The 23,792-nt window shown below is 38.2% G+C and overlaps 1 protein-coding gene across 1 annotated transcript in view; it reads right to left on the reverse strand.

Annotated features, from left to right (window-relative positions):
- The window catches only part of LOC114468760 (CREB-binding protein-like), a 59,584-nt gene extending 35,910 nt beyond the window's left edge, over positions 1-23,674 (reverse strand). The window contains 8 exon segments of the mRNA XM_028455822.1: positions 3,115-3,243; positions 3,353-3,458; positions 5,496-5,738; positions 6,210-6,323; positions 8,161-8,461; positions 12,381-12,560; positions 14,135-14,724; positions 21,342-23,674. Coding sequence (XP_028311623.1) covers positions 3,115-3,243; positions 3,353-3,458; positions 5,496-5,738; positions 6,210-6,323; positions 8,161-8,461; positions 12,381-12,560; positions 14,135-14,724; positions 21,342-21,435 — 1,757 coding nt within the window. The 5' untranslated portion in view covers positions 21,436-23,674.
- Between the last annotated feature and the right edge of the window lie 118 nt (positions 23,675-23,792).

The following is a 23,792-nucleotide window of genomic DNA, read 5'->3' on the forward strand; positions in this document are numbered from 1 at the left end:
TGGAGCGTCTATAGACACGCCCACTCATGAATATGCATAAGTAGGCCCCTAAACGGCCCAATTTTTAAATCTGCTCAGAAAGTGACTTTTCAGTGTGTGTTTACTGTCATCACCACTACTGCCTCGTCTCTATACCTACAGTGTGTTTGTGTGTGTGTGTTTCATTAACAGTAAACAATGACCAACATGCTGTGGAGGAGCTAGAGGAGCAGACACAACGTTATGTTTAACGTGATCTTCACAGCACTGTTCCGCTCCAACTCCCCGCTTCCCGGGGGTCGTAGACCAGGTTACCTCGCCGCTCTCTCTCCGCTCTATGGCGGGGTCTGGGTCTCCTCACCCCCGGTGTGACTGTTGAGCGGAGAAGTCGACAGTCTGCTCGATACACTTTTATACATTGTTTATGAGTTACATGCTTATATTGAAAAATAAAGTGCACGTTTTGAAACCATTGTTTTACTGCTTGTGTCCAACAAAACACACATAGTTAGGTACAGTAGGTAAGTAATAATCCAGAAATAAATTACATTTTAAGATGCTTAAAAAATATAAAACATATTTTTCTGGGACCACAAGATAAACAAGGGCTTTTTAATGCTCATTTGTAACAACACACAGCCACAACCACAACCCCCTAGCAGCCAATCACATAGCGAGGAGTTCCCTCCACGCAAAAGTAAAAGGGCCAACTTCCGTGTCACGTTGACGGCATGCCCCCGGCATAGGTCCTAACGCTGAACCTTAAACCAGGCTTTAAAGGGGGTAGGGTTATGTCAAAATCCCTTTTTCAAGTTCTATATCATGTTAGTGTTTCGTTCCTTCCTGAAAAACATACCTCCAGTGTTGCTTAGAGTGATTGATGTATTTTTGAGTAATCTCCTGCTAGCAGCCATTTTCCTGCTGTTTTGCTCGAGGGGACGAGGCTCCGCCTGGGGACGAGAGCCCTCCCATGTTCTCTTCCTCAATTGAGCCCACAGCACCCGCCGCTGCAGATTTAGCTTTTGATTAACTTATTCTAAACACTTTTGTAAGAAATCCCTGGCTCATGTTGTGTGTACTCAATTATGTACGCATTTAAAAAAAAAAAAAAAAAAACTCACTCCCCTCCCTCTGCTTCCAGGACGTACAGTCAGTCAAAACAGCTGCAGTCGCAATTAGCAAACACCTGAGAGATATCCTGCGTTGCCATTGTTCAAAAATAAAGATAAAAAAAAAAGTAGAAAGTAGCAAAATACAGCGAACAGAGAAACAGAAGTAAACAACATCCATGTGTGTTGGGATGACATACTGAAGGGGGAGTGTTCATGGGCGTGTCAAACAGGCAAGAATTTTCTTAAAGAGACAGAAGCAAAATCAAAGTGTCATGAACAGTGTTGCTACAGAGGGAAATTCCTTTAAACCTTTACTCTCAAAGTAGCCATTTTGCCTAATCTCACCTGGATTAAAGTCCTTCTGGAGCCGAAAAAAATTCCTTCTCAATACAATACAGTGTATGACATTATATACAGTTAAAATAATACTGAATAATGTCATGAATTAATGGATTTGAAGGGCTAGAACATATAGCTTGAATTTGAGAACACGTGATCATGTTGGTCAACACATGCTAATTTCTTGCGAACATATCAAGCGTGTACATTAAGCCGGCATGTTGACAGTTAAATGAATCTGTTCCCACACAATTAAAATCTCTATTTTCTTCCAGAATAGTGTTTTTGTTGGTTTAGTTTCTTACCAGGGATTTAAAACTTAAGGTTAGCCACAGGTGCAGGAAAGTTGATGGTCTGTAGATGTTGTAGGAGGTGAAGTAGGAAAGTGCTGAGTCATTGCACAATGTGATTTATTTTAGGTTAACACATTGTTTTGCCATAATTTTATTTGAAGTTAATGTCATTAATCATCAATACCATCTGTAAGAAATAATTCATTATTTTAATATTTTTTCATGCGCTATAGAGAGCCATTGCAAAAGAGTGAAAGAGCCACATGAGGCTCCAGAGGCGCAGTTTGCAGACCCCTAGTTTAACCGAACTGTCATTCATAGTCATAGCACCACCTATTGGTAAAAGGAAATCATAGACATTATATTTGCACAGAACATTGCAGGAAAGTTTGTGACATAATCCTTGAAAATGGTCAGCTACGTCTTAACACTTTTCACATTTCTGCCACACTCATGCAACACACCTCAACGTGTGCCACGTCCCGACATGTGTGTGGTTGCGAGGGCCCGTTCAATACTGTTTGCAGCTTCAATTGCAATTTTTTAAAAATCTGTTGCTGTTGTAATCATAATTAAATTGTAATTGAATTTAGATAATTTACTTTGTAATTGCCATTAAAATTCTATAAAAATTGTCAATTATAATCTAATGAAAAAGCTTTCCCACATTTTACCATTTAAAAAAATAAACAAACCTAGGGGTATAGTGACACAATAAAGGCTCAGATGCCCGCACCAAAAATATTAAAACCTATATTTTCATTGATTAGGAAGACTAACAAGGTAATCAATAGATAGGAAAGAAATTAGATGATAGATATTTGTTTTTAGTGTATTTTACAGCTAATTTAGGACCTGTTATCATAAGAAATGGTAACAAAAAACACAAGAGGTTAACTTTTATTAGGTTATGTAATTCAAGCTCAGTAATTGTAATTCATTGTAATTGAAATTTAGTAATTGAAAACGTAATTGTAATTGACTATCTGAGGATAAAAATAGTTGTAATTTAATTGTAATTGGAAAAACTTCTGGTCACTGTAAATGATGTATAATTTAAAATGGGTAATTGAAAATGTAATTGTAACTGAAAAATGTAAAATGTCTCTGTAGTAACAGGTCAATGAATATTAAAGCACAAGAACGCTGACTTTTACATCTGAAATTAAACATTGAGTAAAAGTGAGTGAGTGTTTTGTGTCCATTGCTAGATTTATCAATAACCAACATAAGCCAATTTTAACCCTGGTTGACCCAAACCCTGGTTCCAACTGCCACAGGTTGTGATCAACCACTGAAGCACGATAAGTTGTTAATGTGAATGGTTTGTTCTTTGTCAGAGAACATTCATTCCATATGTTCTGGGCTTCTGTTTGGGACCGAATACTCACAGTTTGTGGACGAGGTGGTTTCGAAGGTCTTGTGTTATGTCTTCATGCCAAGACTTCCTAATGCATGCAGCAGAAGGAGGAGCAGCTGTGGGCATCGAACCCAGGGTCCCCAAGCTTTCAGCCATCAAGCTGAAAGACACAAATGTAAGTCAATGAAACAGTAACTGGCAGTGCCACATATGGACATGTCTGGGATCGTCTTCATGACTATGAACAGGTGAACAAAACCCAGTCCTACCTTTGTGCATTCAGGCTGTTGTGCAACATGGCATCTGGCAGTAGGTTGGACTGTTGGTTGGCAGACTGTCCACCGACTCCACCATTTACCCCCATGGAGTTTCCTCCTGGAAATCAACAAGTGTTAAAATAACACTAAGTAGCAAAACCACAGTTTGAGCAACATTTCATTTATTTTTTACATTAATATTTCATCAGCATTAAGGTTTATAGTAAAAATAGGGCAGTAATTCATTGTTAAGTGGACAAACTAGTCGACAGTGTAAGCTTTTCACATTTAAAAGGCACATGACATCAGTTTAGACTTCTTATGTTATTAACACCATCTTCTATGATGAATAAATCTTGCTGATATCTAGTAATAAAATAGTCAAACAATGCTCAGTTTGTGTGTAATCTCTAACATTGTATTTTTCACTGTCTCCTAGCTTCACTGCTGAAATCCAAAGTTGACTTTGAAAATGGTCCCCCTTCATGAAGTTGCAGATAGACATTCTGCTTGAAGTATTCATTCATCCAGCCTTTATGGATGTAAACCAGATCAGTGGTTCTCAAACTTTTTTGGCTCTAGTCCCCCTTTCTCTTATTTCTGAATCCAAGTCCCCCCTTTGTCTGACTACAACATTTTGCTCAGAATACTATAAAAACAACTACAGAACATAATGATGGAATGAATGATAACACATTCTAAATAATCTCATTTTGTAAATAAGTGGAAAGAAATACTATTTTGTGCAGTAGTTCCCAACCATTTTTGGATCATTACCCCATATTGATATCAACACTATCAGGCGACTGCAAAGACATTTCTTCCTAGAATTTGTTTTGGATCATGTAAATAAAATAAAAAAAAAACATTTACTGCATTTTAGTTTAACTAGATTTACTAAGTAAAAGAAATAGAAATACAGTTGTTTAAAATTGTGTTTTAATTTTAAAAAAGTTTTAAATTTTTCCGAAATATATGGTAAACTCCAGGTGACCCCACATGGGGTTGAAAAACCTCGATTTAGTGGCTCCTGAATAGATTTATTTCTATAGTTTTTTATCATTTTTGGTCATATCACACCTAAGGTGGGACAGAGGCCGACAATTTATTTGTTGATTGTATACTCTCTCTTTCTTTCAAGCGCCCCTGTAGTGCCACCGCATACCCATAGGGGTACACGTACCCCCATTTGAGAAACCCTGAACTAGAGGAAGGCTACAGACTCCCGTCTCCTTAGTAATAAGGGAGAGCACTCCGTCGCAGCCTAATTCCAGTGCCTATGTTGACACGTTCCTATAAACAAACATGAATATGTCATTAGTATGAGATTGTAATAGTGTTGGGTTGGGGCTGGACCAGCACTCTGATATGAACGCAATAGGATGAGGAAGCAGCCCTGCACTCTGTGTAAATAAGGAAACTCCGTTCACAGAAGTCTTCTCACTCTGAGCTGAGAGACAGTAGGGAGACATCTTGGTTTGCGTAATGATAATAATGATGATGCTATCTAACGCTGTAGGAGTCATCCGTCTGAAGGACGCCTCTCACTGTCCTCTCGGCTGCGTCACAACCCATATATGGTCATGCTCCAAAAAGCAGAACAGGTATGGGTGAACAGCAACAAATAAATGATGGACAAAATATAAAATATTTTGTGGACGCACTATTTAGGATGTGTCTTTACATTTAGCATCATCATGAATTTTGGTGTCATGTGCCATTTTAGGTAAAATAATTCATTCATCAGTTAGAGTGAAAAGATGTGAGAAAGAGCAGGAGAGGATTGTGATTAGATCAGTCTGAGAAGAGGAGAGCTCTATTCATTTCATGTAAAATGTGAGAAAGCTTGATATGAAATATATTTTAATAATTGTTAACTACATATGTGTAGAACTGTATAACATGGTTCCCCAGTTTGGCGTAAAATTATAATTGACAATTTTTATAGAATTTTCATGACAATTACAAAGTCAATTATCTAAATTTAATTACAATTATTATGCCATAATTGTAATTAATTATCAATTACGGAATCACAATAATAATTGACCTGTATAAACTGTATCTTTGAAGCTTTGATTGAATCACCAATCTCACCCCCGATAATTCAAACTGCTTGTTCACAGTGTGATGCAGACAAAGTCGTTAAACCAACCCATGGCGTTGAGCGTCCTCATCCCAGGCTGCCCCTGCAGCCCCTGGTTTGGCACGTTAGCCTGTGACGGCTGCTGTGGCATCTGGTTGCCCTGGTAAGTGAGACCTAGAGCAGCGTAGGCCCTCTCTATCGAGCTGGGGTCAATCTGGTTGCCAGGGTTTAAGTTGGGGGCGTTGGACTGAGCACCAGGTACCCCTGAACCTATAGAGTTCACCAAACCAACACCAGCACTGTTGACGAGAGCTGTAGTAAAAAAAAAAAACAAGGATAAAGAAATGTTTTTAGCTTTAGTGGATTAAGTCACAATTCATTGGTAAAAAGCTTGTTAGCTGGTGTGAGTCTTAGGATGCTTAGAAAACAGATTACTGTACACTCTTTATATAAACAAACTGATGTGTGATTTAGGGCATTTCATAAGACTTTTAAAGGAATCTATATTTATTCTTATATTAAAAACTAAAATAATGTAAAAATAAAAAAGTGTATGTAAAACAACCAGGGCATTTCAGTGTGTTCACTTCTGGTAAATATTTGTGAGAGATCACTCAAATGAAATACAATATAATTGATTATATTCATAACAAAATTATTTCTGTTATTAGAATATCAACACAAAAGGCTTTTGATCACAAAATTAAGAGAAAAGTTTGTTGAGAAAATGAATGAATGGACTCAGTTTGTAACTCATGCACATGTATATAGTAAAACACTCACACTGCTGGTTCCTCTTGTCTCCAGCGTTTTTCAGCGGCAGGCACACAGGACAGTCGTGCCGTGTGCAGTTCTTCCAATGAGAAATGATCTGTCTCGATGAGGCACAGTGTGCCACTGAGAGAGACGAGACGAGGAAAGGTGTCAGAACAACACAAGTGCAAATTGGTGACAAGGTGAAAAAGACAGGAAAATACATCAAAGAGAATGCAGAGGCTGAAAAGGCTTTTGAATCACTTGCTCAATGCAACTATGCATCTTTTCCCTTAACTCGGACTTCTTTACAACAAGATCTGAAAGCATCCAGTGTGATCCAATTTGGTTTTTATACCAAACCAAAAAAACATCCCTTTTTAGTGCTATTCTTGTCTCATACTCTGCTTATGATTGGCAAAACCGTTATTAAAGATTCATTTGTGTCTGCTGGTAATGGTTGTTGTGTTTCACTGAAATTAGACAAACTAGTACAGTGCCCGTCGGAAGTATGCATACATGCGGGAGCATAAGTAGAGTTGTCATTTATGTCCAAATGAGTATGTGTGAAGGTTGGATTTACAAAGAGGTGTACATACTCTGTAGTGTTATAAAGGGGTTTATTTGCAGGTGCAAAGTAAAATAGCGTGCATGATTTCCCTGGTTTAATTCTATGGGACATGAACATGATAAATGTGTTTGGTTTTTTAAACTCATTTTTATATTTTTTTGTTTGATGTATTTTTCTGTAATGTATTTTTTTGGAGTCATTATGTGTATTTTTCTGTTGTCTTTTTGTGCATTTTTTGTATAATTATTGTTTTTTGTTGCCATTGTAGTGATTCTGGAAACATTTTGTGTATTTTTGTATCTTTTTTGGTGTAGTTTTGTCCATTTCTATTGTTTTGTATTTTGAGTCATTTTCATGTTTGTTGTATTTTTCTGTAATGTATGTTTTTTGTGTTTTTGGAGCCTTTTTGTATATTTTTATGCATTTCTGTTGTCATTTTGTACTTTTTGTATAAATAGTGTTTAGTTTTTTGTTTTATTTTACTCATTTAGTATATTTTTATTATAAATACTGTGTGTGTGTCTACATCCATCTCCTCCGTGCGTTATCTCTCACGCACGCACGTGCGTCTTGCACATAATCCGTCGCAGGTTGTTAAGAGAGACACGGAAGTACCACCAAAAATAAACGTTTTGCAACACCAAAGTCGTAACTCTCTCTGAACGGCTCTGTGCGAGTTTAGTATTTTCATCCCGGTGTAGGAAAAACGATCGTGCAAAAAAATATCGTGATGCACGCACGCACACACACGCGCACACAGTATAGAAGTCACAATGATAACTTGTATAACTAGAATATTTCTCTCGCACTCGTTTAATAGGAGTTCCCTCTTAGGAGCAGGTAGAGTGTTGCTCATGTGCATTTTTTTAAAAGGTAGAGAGGGTGTTTTTTTCTGAACTTCAGGAAAATCCTCCTTTATACCTTTAACCTAGCAATAGCTGAACATTAGCAATACAGTTGAAAAAAGTTGAAATGGGTTGAAAAAGTTGAAAATGTTAAAAATGGTTGAAATGGTTTGAAGGCAGTAGCTTCAAAGGTTAAAGGTTAAATGGTCAAAATCAGTTGAAGAATGGCTGAGGATGAGCAAATTGAAAAAGCTGAAATTGCATGCAACAAGTCAAAAATGTTAAAAGTTAGAAATTTTAAAAGTGACAGCATAAATCTCTGAAACATTCTGAATTTTCTGATAGCTCATTTGTCAAAATCTGTGTCGGAGGTGATAACGCAGGAGATGATGCAGGAGGCTGAAACACATTTCACAAAAGTAAAAACACATTTCCAGTAGAGAGTTGAAGGTGAGGAACACAGGGAAACAAAAGTTCTGCACATGTTCAAGCCATTGAAGGAATGCTGCGTGCATGTGGCGTTCATGAAACAATTTCACAAGCAATAATGTATTAACAGACTCACCCTGGCAGGACTTGCCAGCCTGGCAGTGAGTCATGTGGTTCAGCACGTTTTTCATGGTGCGGCAGTGTGGCAGGTTACACTGCCTCACTTCCCCGTTGGCCTGCTCCCTCCGCTGGCACTTGTGAGCATGCAGCAGGAGGACCAGCTGCTGTTGAATCAGTTTCCGCTTCTCGGGGTCGGCTGTGGGGGGCCCTGCGCCGGGTCCTGCGCCGACAGAGTTGAGTCCAACTGTGGCCCCTCCCACTGCAGTTGCTCCACCGATGGGTAAAGTGCTGACGGCCCCAGGCTGCTGCTGAGGACTCTAACAGAGGAGAGACAAGAAAGCTTTAGCATGGATAGCTTACAAAAAGAGGCTAAAGGAGAAGCTTTGAAGTCATAGTTTTATAGACAACAGGCAAGACAATCTTTTATCACTGATTGCCGTGTGCTAACGTTTGGCCTTAGCCTGACTAAACACCACACAGTAGCAGTTTTTGCAAATGTTTAGAGGTCAGTCAGATTTGAAAAAAAAAAAAAAAAAAACATGATATGCAGCCATTCTTGACACTTTCTAATGTACTGTAAGTGATGAAGCTGACTGAGCTTAAAGGGGCAGTATTATTTAAAAAAAAATATCACTTTATAATGGTTTTGCTACAGTGATATACATTCCTTTAGCCTAATTCAGAGGGACAAAGTTGAAAAAGTTCTGTTTCCTCCCTCCCTTTTGTGTCCACCACAGTCCTGAAATGGATACAAGTGTCCACTATCAGAGTGAAAGTAAACTGGAGACATCACTCTGCTTTAGGACTTTAACATGTTTGGGCTGAATAAACAAAACAAACGCGCACGCACACACATACAAACACACACAGCAGACGCTGTTAGCCGCATTTTTTGGATCGATACGATAATCGCAGAGTGAAATTGCGATATATCGCCAAATCAATTTTTTCTTACACCGCTAGGTGACTTACCCAGGTTACTCTAGCGTTAAGAGCAGGTGCAGTAGTTGACTTAGCTAACGCAAGACTATAGTGCAAGAGTGCTGGGGTTAGAATGTTTTATAAATCAATTTCAGCACCTATGAATCGATTTTGGAAAATTTCAATGAAATCGATCTAAGATTGATTAAATCGATTTCTTTACTCAGCTCTACAACTCAGCATCATCTTTACGCTCTGAACTGTAGTTTTGCTGCTTAATGCCAATAAAAGCACTTTTATTCTTTTGTCTGCCTGACACGTAACTCTTTGTGTCTGAAGCAGGGAGTTTTGTCCAAAACAAGTCAACAAGCAGCTATGTGCAGATATGAAAAGGTAAAAATTGTGTATCTCATGCTTGATGATCCTTTTTGTGTCTTAAGGATTCAAGTAAAAACCACTGCCATTAAAACGTTGTGTAGTCTGAAGGGTGGCAGTCTGTGGGATGGGTGTTCACAAGTCGGACCTGCTCCTCAACTTAACACTTCACTTGTTGTGAAAGTATCAGGTTGTTTAAGGATTATTATTTGATCAAAAGTTATTTACGATCATAACTATTCCCACACTTTTACCAAACCCTTTTCAGAATTATTGTTGCATCATGAATTTGCAGTTGGATGGCAAAAAGGATATTAGTGGTTATTTTTTTTCCAAAACAAAAGCATGAGGAGAAAACGACCAACTTCCCTGTGGCCTGGTTATGTTTCTCAACCTCTAATATTTCTACTTCCTCTGCCTGTCTGTTCTCAACTGACCTGTTTGTGCAACCGGGTACGCCAATACATTTGCAAACAACAATTTCTAGAAGATGCTAAAGAACATGCTCAAATAATTTAAATATATATATATATATATATATATATATATATATATTTTGGTCTATTTTGACTTTATTTCATCAGACATATAGTGTATGCTCTAAGATCTCCCTAACACTTTCAAAAAAGGGGCTTTTACTTCCTTATGCTGGATGAGACACACAAACAAGACATTTATTGCGTTTAAATGTTTTTTCAATAATTTACCAATAGGAAATTCAACCATTAAACATATTAAATGACACTTTTAAAGTTCATCCTCCAATCAACAGTCATTGTGTGATGATTTAAAATGTCAGTAATCCTAAAAAAACAAATAAAGAAGAACAAAAGATCAGATGCAAAACATAGTAATCAGGGTTCTTGCAGCGTTATTGAGCGTAGGGGCTCACCCAGTGTTGTGTTCAAGACCACACAATCCGAGACCAGAATGCACCGAGACCAAGACAAGATCAAGACTTCCGGGAGCCGAGACCGAGTCAAGACCAAGACCATAAACATTTTTTTTTTTAAATTTAAAAAATTATATAAATTAATAAACATTCTCTCTTTAATTTTAGTTTCTTTTAAATACATTTGACGGAGAAAAAAGGTGCCTGCAAAAAATTAAGTAAAATATTAAATCTACTACTGCTACTGATAAATTCACAATTATTCTCCATATTTGAAAACAAGATTTTTATGTCAGCTGAATGTACAGCAAGTGTTTAAAAGCATTTCTGCCAAGAAATAAGATGGTGAAACTAAATAAAACAAACTCAAACCTTGGAACAGTCATGTGACAAATCAATCAACAGTTCTTGTTGAGAATTATTATTATTATTCTGGATACAGTGGAAACAGAAACTATAAAAAATAGTTATATTGTGAACCTGTTTATATTGTAGGGAACATATTATATACATAAATGTAATTGGAGTCTAAAGACACAAAAAAAACACCACTTTAAAAAGAAAATAGACTAATATAAGACCTCTTTACAGTTATTTGACTTATTCTGCGCATGTGCAACTTGCGGCGATGACGCGCTGGTGACGACATAATCCAAGATGGCGGCGGCCCGGACTACAGCCGATACTTTGTAATAAAAGCCTTAAAAGACATGGATATAATGAAAAGAGTGGATGGACAGAGGCATAAACATGCAGACTTTCACACAGACTTATTAAACACACACGGACCTCGGTAAACGGAACAGGCTTCACCGGACGGTGATTGTTTTCCGGAGTTTTACTGGGATTTTTACCAGTGATTAGTTTCTATCTCCCTTTCACTCCGCGGTCCAAACTGAAACCGAAGCCACACACACACACAGTCACATTAAGGAAGGTTGTGGCCATTATACAGGGTGGATTAAAGAATGAATAAAATATTGTTTTATCCCGTTCTTCTCCTTGTTATTATCACATAAAATGTTTAAAAATAGCAGGAATTAGTGCTGGTCTCGAACGGTCTTGAGGGAAAATCCTGAGTCAGAGACAAGACCTTTAAAATTTAAAGGTCTCTAAAAGACCGGTCTCAACTACTACAAAACTAGGCTCATGACGTAATTTTGCTCCTCTACGCTCCGTTTTCAGCAACGTAGGGGGGATTTTCTGTATTTTTTTTTATTAATCGGTACCGTCGTAATAATTGTTGCACACTTAAACGGACTTCCAGGTGTGCACGGGTTGTTTTAACTTTCTTTTTCATCTGCAATACCCAGAAACACATACATCAGCCGCATCGTCTATTTAATACAAGCGATCTGCTCGGATGCTTCTGTCTTTACCTGAGGACCCCTGTCAACACTTTGCTGCCCCCAATGCTGCCTGTCTGCATCCTCTGTGTAGTCATTGTCCAAAATAAACGATATAGCTTCAACCAGATGTAGCAACACATGAAGCTACTCGTCATGTTTACACCTCAAAAGATCATTCTACATGCGCGCGCATGGACGTGAATACGTCTGATTGAAACGTGTTCGGCCTTAAAGAGTCGGACAAGTTCGGGCCATGTTCTCTCCGGCCAGGTGTTGTTTATTTGGCCCAATTAAAGCTGTAATGTGTGCAACCTCTGCGTATGTGCGTGCGCGCGCATTGGGGAGTTTGTGTGAGCGCATGCGTCCTTCGCACATGTGTGTTTGTTCCAATATTACTGCAGGTCTCACATAATACCTCGTTTAAACATGAAAAATGCGTCTTGGAATCAGTCTTTTGAATCAAATGCTATTTCTTGTCTCTACAGTTTGTGTGTGAGTATTTATTAATGGAGGACCTATACTAAGCATGAGTAACTCTATAACTACATTCATCATCACCTTCACCAATTCAACAGATACATTTTAGCTTTAAAGTAAGGTTGAAGCAAAGATGAAAAAAACAACTTTAGCTTTACTAAATGTGCTGCTAAACATTCCTGGTGAGAACCCTGGAAATAACAATGTTTTTAAATAGCTTACCATTCCAGTCACTGCTTGACCTGGTGCTGCCTTCTTGTCCATGTTGAACTGTGCAGCCATGCTATTGGGTAGAGCTGCTTTGTTTTGGAGCTGTGGGCCCAGCCCGGCTCCTGGCAGCCCCTGACCCGACGACTGGCTGTAGGGGCCGCCATAGGGGCCGCTATTACCCATCATATTCATCTGGAAAAAAGAAGAGAAGACCATGAGATGGAAGAAGGAAAAAAGATGTTCATGAGAAATAGAAAAACATTAATACAATGATCCATTCACTTTTCCTAACATGAGAGCATGACAAAAAAAATTTAGGATTAGAAATTATAAATGTATTATTCATAAAATTATAAAACGTGTTGTTCGTGCTCTCAGCGATGGCTTCAAGCTACAAATCAACAGCAGCTAATAAAATATGATGCTTCATGACCAATAGGAAACCGGCCTGATGTAAATCAGATTTGGTCAAGCTATTTTCATCCGTCACCAAAATTTGATCCAAAAATACAGCGATTTAATTTCACAGCTTCAAAGTTCATGAAAAAAAATCAAATATAGATAGTGTGCTTAATCAACTCAACAAAAACAATTAACTAAATGAAACAAATAGAAAAATGTAAAATAAACAGTGCCAATATAACTGCGGGTCCCACTTAATATCATCCATCCATTTTCAGCCCCACTTTGTCACGGGGGTCTGCCGGTGCCCATCTCCGGCTCACACTGGGCACTAGGCGGGGGTACACCCTGGACAGTACTTTCTACTCCTTACATTTTAAAGACCTTCGAAGATGACATCACGACTTAAAAAGACGCAAACGAAACAACCGCAAAGCTGGAAGAGAAGCTTTAAACAGTTTCTATATCTATAATGAGTGCTAAATTCTCCATATGTTGATAAAGGGCAACAGATTTAGTTTATTTCCATGTACCAGTTTTCTACAAGTTCTTAAAAAAAAGCTATGGAATAAACTTTTTTATTTAAGCACATTTAGTAGCATGTACTTTTTTACTTTTACTCAAATAAGGGAGCAACTTTAATACATTTTACCAAAGTCATTTTTTCTTCAAGTATCTATACTTTTTACTTGAGTACTAAAGACTAGTACTTTTGCCACTTCTGGGCAACACACACACAGACAACCACGGGCAATTTAAATACTCCACACAACCTAACAGTTTGTAATCCCTAACAGATCGTCGGAGGAACAATAATAAGGAAGCCGGAGTACCAGGAGGAAACCCACGCAGCATGTGGAGAACATGCAAACTCCACACAGAAAAGACGTAAGTGTCCTTCCCAGGGCTTGAACGCTGGAACTTCTTGCTGTGAGGCGGGCATGCTAACCGCTATATCACCATGCGCCCTTGACAGACTATGAAAAATAAATCAAACTTGCTTGCCCCATCTCACACTGCTCAGAAAACACTCCGAGTCCTCGGACGAGTTAACACGTGGTGTTTGGTCACGTCATCACCGGAATTTCAGGCCATCACTAATTACAACACTTAAAATGTGTGTTGAGGGTCTCGGTGAATCAAAAGTGTGAGTTAATGAGGGATTCAAACACAAACAGCATAATTTTCAAAATCAGAGAGGCAGAGAATGAAAAAAAAAAGAAATGGAGGAAGAACAAATGGTAAGCAAGATTATTTAAATTAATGAAGAAATGCTCATTTTTTCACAATCTAAACTTACTTAATTTAACACAACAAACATACACTTTTTAAACATTTGCGGTGAATTTCTTCCCTCTGCTCACCTTGTTCAGTGCTCCTGGTTGCTGTGGCCTCATTCCAGTCTGACCACTGGCTCCCATTTGCTGGCTGCCCAGCTGCTGCTGTAGAGTTTCTGCCAAAAGGTTACCATTGTTCCCCATAGCGGCGCTGCCTGCGTACCCCATCCTGGGTGTGCCATTCACCACCTGCCCCCCAATCAGCCCTGCCTGCTGCTGTCCAGCGTTGCCCTTCTGAGCACCCATCATGGCTGCTGCTCGGTTGAGAGCTGTAACTCCTCCGACCATTCCAACCTGCTGCATTAGTCCAGACTGCTGCTGTGTCCCCAGGCCAGGGGGGCCGCTAACACTTCCCATCATCCCCAGGGAGGTACTGGATGGTGTGCTATTGGATGTGGGACCGCCTTGCTGGACCGGGGCTCCTGCACGCAAGAGTTCTGACAGCTGTTTGTGCTTTGCAGCTGCATCCTGGCCTCCCAAAGAACCAAGACTGACACCAAGTCCTCCAAGGCTTGTATGGAGCTGGATGGGATCCCCACCATTGGTCAACCCGAGGTCTGAGGAGCTGATGAGCTCATCTGGAAGGTCGTGCTCCAGGTCAAAGAGTGAACCAAAATCTAGGTGTAACAAAAAAAAAGCAATATAACAACACTTAGGAATAAGGAATGAAGCTGAAGACATGGCTCCCACACTTTTTCCACAAGGATTTTTCAAAACGTTTCCAAAATATTTTATCAAATTTCCATGACTTAGTTTTTAACCGCAACGATCAGTGTACTAGTGTAACAGAGGTCTGAGTGTGTCATGATTTGTAGCAAAAATGTGGCACATGTATACATGAATGCAAGTTGTAACCGTAACTTTTTTATTATATATAGCATCGTATAATGGCACGATTGCCTTTGACACCCATTTTGCAATATTTCTTTAAAATAACAATTAACTAAGTGCTACCACGTTTAATTATAAGATTACAATTAGGGGTGTCCCAATCCGATATTGAATATTGGGCCGATATTAGCCAGAAAACCAATATCGAATTCAAATTGACGGATTCTTTGATTTTTTTTTTCTTTCCCTCAATTCATTTTTTATTATATTTATTCAATTGTAGAATACTGTAGATATTATGTTGAAGGTCAAAATGTATGTAACCAATGGGTCAGTTTTCCTAATCCTACTGTTGCTGATTATTGTTCTCTATTTGAGCGACATCACTGGATCAAGCCGTTTCTAATATTCCACACTACAAAATAAGTAATCATTATTTTTTTTATTAAAAAAAATAAATAAAAATTTTAAAAAATGTAAAAATTCATGCTGATATCAGATCAATATCGCTATCGGCCACTACACAAGGCTGCAATATCGGTATCATATCGGAAATGAAAAAGTTGTATCGGGACGTCCCTGATTACAATTTCAATTTGCAGACACATTTAGTAAAAGCAATGTACAGCACAAGGTGTGAGGGACTTGCTTAACGTCCCATAGTAATACAAGGTTTCTACAGCTTGAGTCAAATTAAATTCAAGACTTTTTAATTCCCTTTGAAATTAACTTTAAGGCCGACTTCACAATAAACAAAATTGGGGGGGGGGAGTAAATGCCACATAAATTACATAGGGTTAAGGTCAATTTTATCCAGTGTCTAGTGCAGATGTGCAACTGGAGGCCCTAAAAGTAAGCACACAAACAAACACAAATTGACAGTAAAATACACACAAAAAAAACAGACTAAAATAATCAAAATCACTCAAAACACACAAGAAAAATCTTCATTGGACAGACAATTTTCTTTAAATTACATTTCCACATGCTGTTAAAGTTGCTACAACCGTGAGTTCTACTGCAACCACGTCACTGTTTTGTCGTTGGCTCCGCTGTCGTGATTGCGCAATGTTACAATAAATTATTTATATTTTTATAAAAGGAATGTTACCATTTCTTTTGAAACGTGAGATTGTAATTACAATCATAAAATCACACTTAATGTGTTGAAATTTTAATGAGAATTAAGATTCCATTTTTAGATTCATGAATTTAATGCCTTTTAAGACTTTTTAAGGATCTGCAGGAACCCTGTAATAGCGAAGGTTGGATTTTAAACATTAAAATAAAATTGGCTATTTTTGGAAAATCGTTTTTTCAAATTCCATAACTTTTCCAGGAATGTCATGAGCGTGGGGACCCTGTGAAGAGAGAAGCAAAGGCAACTGCATGCATAAGACTTTTTTATGATATCTATTTGGTGTATTCTAGCAATCTCTGCTGGTGTGTTGAGTGTTTGCTCTGGTTCAACGTCAAACTCTGACAGCAGTAGAAGTCCAAATACAGAAAAAAAAACTACACAGCAAGAAAACCATTAGTGAGCGTTATTGATCATTCACCAAAGCCAATAACTGATCTTAACTCTGTAATAATGGCTGTTTACTGGTACCTAATGGTGTCTGATCTGTGTTAAATCTCATTATTAATGTTAACAAAAACTTTTTACTTTAAGAGACTATTAATAGTACTTAGGCAAGGCAAGGCAAATTTATTTGTATAGCGCAATTCATACTCAAGGCAACTCAATGTTTTTTACCTGATAAAACATTCAATTGTTTAAAATCAATAAGAAGATTTAGAATCATCTGTAAAATCAATTAAAATCATCAGTAAAATCATCAACAAACACATGACATCAACAACAACTTAGTGCTGTCCCGATCCGATATTAGCAAAATAATCAATATAATCAATACTGTTTTTATTGGATTTATTGAGGTTATTTTTCGGGGGCTTCTAAAATATTTTTATTCAATTGTAGAATATTTTCATGTTAAAATGTATTAAACCAATTGGTAAATAATAAATGGGTGTTTTTTTCCCCTCACACTTACTTCTGTGGACTATTGTTGTGTCTGAGTAATATCACTTCAAGCCTTTTCTAACACACACACTAGGGGTGGGAACCTCTGGGTACCTCACGATACGCGATACAAAGCTCACAATAACGATTATCTCACGATATGACGAAACTGTGATTATCAATATATTGGTCAGAAATCAGTCTACGATAATCTATGACATAACAAGAAAGATTAAGTGAAAAAATACAATTTTTATTTTATTTCTCTGAAAGTCAATAAACTGAAAGTGCCCTATGAACAGAGACACTATCTTAGTGCTACATTTCTGTAAATAAGTGTCAACATATCAATGTAAATTAATAAGTATCTCTAATAGTGCTTTCTGTAAATAATAAATAGGGTCTTTCTTACCAGTGACATCGTTATAGTGAAATATTCCAGTAAACAATATATTGGTTCCTTCAACAAACAGTGGCAACATTTCTGTGAAGACGTACCTGCACATTTTAGTGAAAAAGCAGAAAAGGTTTTTTAAAAAAAAAAAAATTAATTAAAAAAAAAAAAATCGATAGCGCGAGCATATCGATAATCGATCGTGCAAAAAAATATCGTGATATGTGGCCATATCAAGACACACGCACGCACGCCAGAAAATGAATATCGAATTTTATCGGACTGCATCTAAAATCTCCAATATAATATATATTGTTGTTTTTTTGTTTTTAATTTTAAATATCTTCTATTTCATTTTTTAACTTATTTTATTCAATAATAGAATATTCTTATTCTCAAAGGTTAATTATATGTAATCCATCATAAATAGGTCTGGTTTTTTTAATAATCAAGCCTGTTCTAACATTCCACACTACAAAATAAGTTAAACATATGTACGATTCGTGCTGATAATGTATCAAAACGATATTGGTATCGACCAATACCCAGAGCAGCAATATCGGTATCGGAAGTGAAAGAGTTGTATCAGGACATCCCTAACAAAACACACATATAATATAATATTATATAAATATTTGTGCTGATATCAACATCATAGCAGAAATCAAAAAGCTGTATCGGGACTCTATTGGTAATAATTGACTATTGATCAGAGGATGACAAGTTATTGTCAGCTAAGTAAATGAAAGATAATTTGTTTCTTATAGTTGCTCTGATTGCATTTTGTGAAGATATACACTTGTCATTTTTTCCTAAGTGATTTTAAGAATGTTCATGGAAAAAAATAAAATAAACAATAATAAAATTGGATTTCGTTTTTACCTTATTGAACAAGTGTGCATAAAAAACTTCATGCTCTACATCCAGGTAGTAAAACTAATACTGGCACAAACTAATTATTAATACCAGGATGTATTTCCCAATGGGTTAAAAAAAAAAAGCGAGAGGAAATGGAGTATAACTCAACATGCATTCTATGCCAGTCCTAGGTTCCCCAAGTGGGGTACGCAAATTGTCATGGGGGTACATGAATAAAAAATATAAAGTGGAAACTCAAATCAGTCAGGAGCATCCATGCATTGCCACAAATTACACGATAGCCAATCTAAGACAGATTATTATTCTTTTTTTAATGATATCTTGTTCCTCAACAGAGTAGGTGAAATTCAGAGACACATTTTACTGTTAGGGCTACATTGATTGCGACATTACATCAGTGGTTCCCAACTTTTTTGGGCTGTGACCCCATTTTAACATCACATTTTGGCGTCTCCAGAGACTTTTTTCTTTCTTTCTAGAATTAGCTTTTAATAATGTTTGTTGTTGCCAGGAATAGCGCACAAAGTGGCAAGATGTGCCAGCTCAGCAATTTTTATACTGCATTTTATTTTAACTAGATTTATATTTAAGAAAATGAAAGTATAAAATACAGTAGTTTAATATTGTTTTGTGTGCGGTGTTATTCAAGGTTCCCACACTTTATTCACAATGATTTTTCAAAACTTTTCCAAAATATTTGACCAAATTTCCATGTTGGTTTTGAACTGCTAAGATCTATTCTACCAAAAATGAGCAGACCTTTGAGTGTACTAGTGTAACAGAGGTCTGACAGTGTGTCACAGTTAGTAGCTAAAATGTGGCACGTTGTGTCCATAACTTATCTATCATTAAGCGTCGTATAATGGCACGATTGCCTTGAACACCTATTTTGCAATATTTCTTAAATAACAATGCAGCAGCTATTGAATGAAACATTAAACAACAACTAAGTGATACCATGTTTATTTATAAGATTATTTAATTACAATTTAAAATAGAAAATGCTTTTATCCAAAGTGATGTACAACACAAGGTGTTAGGGTTAAGGGACTTGCTTAACATCCCATAGTAATAGCAAAGGTTGGAATTTAAACATTAAAATAAAATAGGCTATATTTCTAAAACAGTTCATTTATTCCATGACTTTTCAAGACTGGAAAATCGTTTTGTTTTTTTTGTTTTTTAATTCCCAAACTCATGGAGACCTAGTTATAATTTGAAAAAGAATAATTATTAAAACATTTTTAATCAGTATTTTTTTGATTTATTTATTCTAAATTAGACATTTTAGGGGATCCCATTAGAAATCCAGGCGACCCCCACATGGGGTCCCAACCCCAAGGTTGAAAAACACTGCATTACATTATTGTTTTTTTAAGTGTGTAGCGGTAGGAGGTATATGGCTACAGGTTAAATGTCTGAAGGGGTAAAGGTGTGTGAAAAGTCTGGGAAACACTGATGTTAGTGATATAAATACACAAAACGCGCTGAGTTTATGATGAGTCCATTAGAAAGTGAGCAGCAGGGCTCTCACACAATGGGAGGGGGTGTTACTACGTTCGTTCCATTGATAAACTTAACAGCTTTGAACACATCCCAATCAGAGAGTCTATCTTTGTTAGTTCATCCTAACGTTGAACTACAGATAATATAACAGTGAAACAGTTGCAACTTGGGCCGTGTCTCAGCGCGTTGGTGAACTTAATGAGCAGTCCGAACAATGGCCGGCTTGTGTACGACAATAGTCCAGTGAAAACAGAGGCTAACGGTCTCTTTATCAAACTAAACACACAACTACAAAGTGATTTTTCTTTAAATCACAAACAACATAAATAATCAACGATTCCCCGACGAACTGTGCTCTGATGAGTGCTAAAGTTATTCACTGCTAACCAGCTATAAAGCGCAGCTGAGACAATGTTTTGGACATACTGGTGTTCCATGTTAGCTAGTGACTCAGCATCCGGGTTAGTTCACAGTTGTGTTGTTGAATACAGATGTAGCTTTCAAGCTGTTTATAGAGAGTTAATCAATAATCATAATTCATTCATATCGGGTGTGGATTTTAGGAGGTGTAAAAAGATTGATCACATGAAGAATCCATTTTAAATGACATAACTTGTTTATGTCACATTATGACGTTTAAATCGTCTGCTTTGACTTACATACAGTTTAAAAATGTATTGAAATAGCTAACCTTGCCATGAAATGCTCATACTGTTGCATCTGTTTCCTATTGACGAATCCGTTTTTTTTTTGTAGTAAGTGACGTGTAGGGTTTAATAAAGGACCCCAAATTAGGCCTAAAATATCACCAAAATAAAAATAAAAAATTAAAATAAATCATAGCTTTAAGGATTTTTTTTTTTTTGTAGTGTAGTGAATTTGAAGTATTCAGTCTGATAAAGCTGAAACTAAATTGTACAACATTGAAAGTTTGCGACTGTCCGAAAACATAGCCCACAATGTGAAAAAACAAATAGTTATTTCATTATACAACATCGACAGGGAATAACTATAAAAACACAGCTATTTTGTGTTTTAAACATCTTCTGTGCCTACGAGCAACAACAGATGCCACCGGAAGCAGGTCATTAGACAACATGGGAAGCAAGTAGAGCTGAAACATCAGCCCGGCGGAGTTTAGCGATGGAGCTAGCTTACTCCCGTTACTTTCCCTTTAAACACGTTTGTAAACAACCACTCGTATGTACATTTCCGGACTGTCTAAACACTGGCGCGATAACCGTAAGAGATTTCAGACGGGCGAGAGGCCATTTTAAATGCAGTCGGACACTTTAAAGTGAAGTGGGGGTTGACTCCACTCTTCCATTGTTTGGAGGTGGACCTCAGAGTTTGGTTAGCCTGTTGAGGCTAACGCATCAAAACATGGGCGCCGCAAAGTTGCTGTAGTCGCTGGTTATGCATCTGACTTAGACCTAAACACACCCACGCCTCCAGCTAACACTTTAAAAACACATGCAACACATATGATTGTATTTGCATGCATCTACCAGCACGGTGCTAGCCGCTGTGCAGAGGAACCCCCTTAGTCTGAAGTGCACAGCTACATATCATTGATAGCGTGAAGCATGCAGAACATTTACCGTTTCCATCGCTGGCAGAGACGGAGAGCGCTGGGGAGGAGAGCTTGGGCCTCTTGGCTGAAGGCTGGCCGGACTCCAGAACATTGTCGGCCATATTTTAGTTAAATAGACACTTTAAACCGCTTTAAATCCACTGCGGACAGATGTGTGTCCCGGTAAGTGTCGTTTCTCGTCGTTCCCCCACCGGTCGGGGGGACGGCTCTCACTTCGTCTGAGTCCCTCCTCCTCGTCCTTCTCTGATGTCGGAGGTTTGGATTCTTCACAGATTTTGAGCAGGAGGAGGTGGAAAGGTGGAGTCACGAAGCGTGTGCGGCCCCTCCGACAACCTCATTTGGCCCCCGCCTCCTCTGCGGATCATTAATGGTCCCGGGATGCTGCCCGCCATGCCCGAAGAAATCCAGCAATCCAGGTGAAAGAAACAAAAAGCCCACACTACATGGAAAACTTATTCTAAACTGACTTATCGGACTAAAAAAAAATCCAGATACACCTGGATCTGCTGAGTCAACAGACTTCTACTTCTAAGATTGAAGAGGAAACAGTAAAATACTGACTTTTCTCACCAGACTTAGATACTAATACTTCAATTCAAGTCCTGTCAACTTTACAAACTTATCCATTTAAATGTGGATGATCGAGAAGCCCCAAGTAAAGGATGTCTGACTTAAATCTATGGGAAGGTAAGGACACTAAGCCAGCATCACTCACACATGTCTGCTATACTGTCCACTGATGGCGTGTTCAACATCTTCAAAGTCAACTTGAAACAAGCCTTTTGTAAATTTACCATCACTTGGATGATCTAAAAGATCAACCCGTAAATTTACACCTAATCGTGGATGGCAAATGGTATTCTTTCCAGGAAAATTACTAGAAAGTACTGGCTTTTCAATTGAAATCTAAAACTGGATGATTAAGGATCTTCTATTTGATGCTAACAAGTCAACACTTTTTTGAATAAGATATAAAATATCCCTTAGAAACACTCTGTAAAGATTCAATTGCAATTCCTAAGTTCCCAAATATACCAGGATTTTCAAGAACATTTCCAGACTCAACACAACAGTGCCTGAAAAACTTATTTCTCTTGGATGGCAGGTGATTTGGCATCAAGAAAAACCCTAAGCAAGTGGCATTTCCTTTGCAAAGTTCCTCACTATCTCATGCAACATTTTCTAGTGGGCTACACAACACATCCCTACAAAACAATCAGCTTTTTACCTTATCACTGATAATTACCCACGTTGGCTAAATGGTAACTCTTAAGTCAGAGTTGCAGATAAAAACTAAACAAATTGCAGGCTTATATTTCTATGCAAAATGATGCACTTAGTGTTGAGAGCTTGCAAGGCACTGGGTCAGAAACTAGAAGCTGCACATGATCCGAGTTGTTTCATCACCATTTGCAGAAACCCTTGGACGATCTGGCGCAATCTCTTTAGCGTGCAGATGTTTTAACAGCAGGATTGATTGGATTTCTATGCAAAAGACAGTGGTCAGTGGTGTTCCTCCTCAGGAGATCAAATGCACGATAAACACTTGGTCAACCATGAAGAAACCTAAAGCTTTCCACTGACAGGAGAAAAATGTGTTTTTTAAAAAGCTGGAAGCTCCACATCTGCACTGTAATGTTAACACCTGTCCTTTGTCAAATATTAGTGAGTAAATCCTCTCTGGGAGCCTTTGTGATGATGAAAGCCCCCCTCCTTGTTGATCCTGGCTCCTTTCCTTCTTCTCTTTAAACCCGTCTTTCTTTCCACCTCTCCCTTCTGCCCGGTAGCAATTTATTTATATAATTGTCTCTGCGGGCTCTTTCCTTCCTCCACCGCGGACACATAATGATTCCTCATGTTGCTGGTTGTCCTTCTGGCTCTTCTCCACAGCCCTCTGCCTCTGCTTTGGCTTTCCCACCGTTTTCCCTCCTCATAAATACACGCAGATATTGGATTTGTATGTCTATATGTCAGCAGGTCGGTTATCCCTGCCGTGACGTCCTGTCCTGTCTTTTCCTGATGCTGGCTCTGCCCTGGTAACACGGACGGGTTTCGGACACCCTGTCCTGCCCCGGTGGCTCCCGGAGCGGTTCAGTCGGCGGCCGGAGTCGCAGCCCTCGGTTTCCTCGGTTATCTCGTTCCGTCTCCGACGGTCCGTCCGCACAAACAAAATGGCGGCTTGTTGTTTCCACTGCTCCGATACGGGGGGAGGGTTTGAGGTACAGCAACATTAGGCGTGAAAGGGGAGGGAGGCAGAGAAGAAGAGGGGAGGATTGTCTTCGTAAATGATCGGGAATGTCCGGAAACCCGTTCAGTGGTGTTAACCGGCGGTCACCAGCTCCAGTCAGTAGAGAACAGTGGAGATCCATGTAGAAGTCTATCAGCAGTTCACAGCATCACACTGTTAATTCACACAATCCATAAAAACGATCATATGAATGCAGTTATATCTGGCTTA

The sequence above is a fragment of the Gouania willdenowi genome, chromosome 8 (genome assembly GCF_900634775.1).
Source record: "Gouania willdenowi chromosome 8, fGouWil2.1, whole genome shotgun sequence".
Lineage (NCBI taxonomy): Eukaryota > Metazoa > Chordata > Actinopteri > Blenniiformes > Gobiesocidae > Gouania > Gouania willdenowi.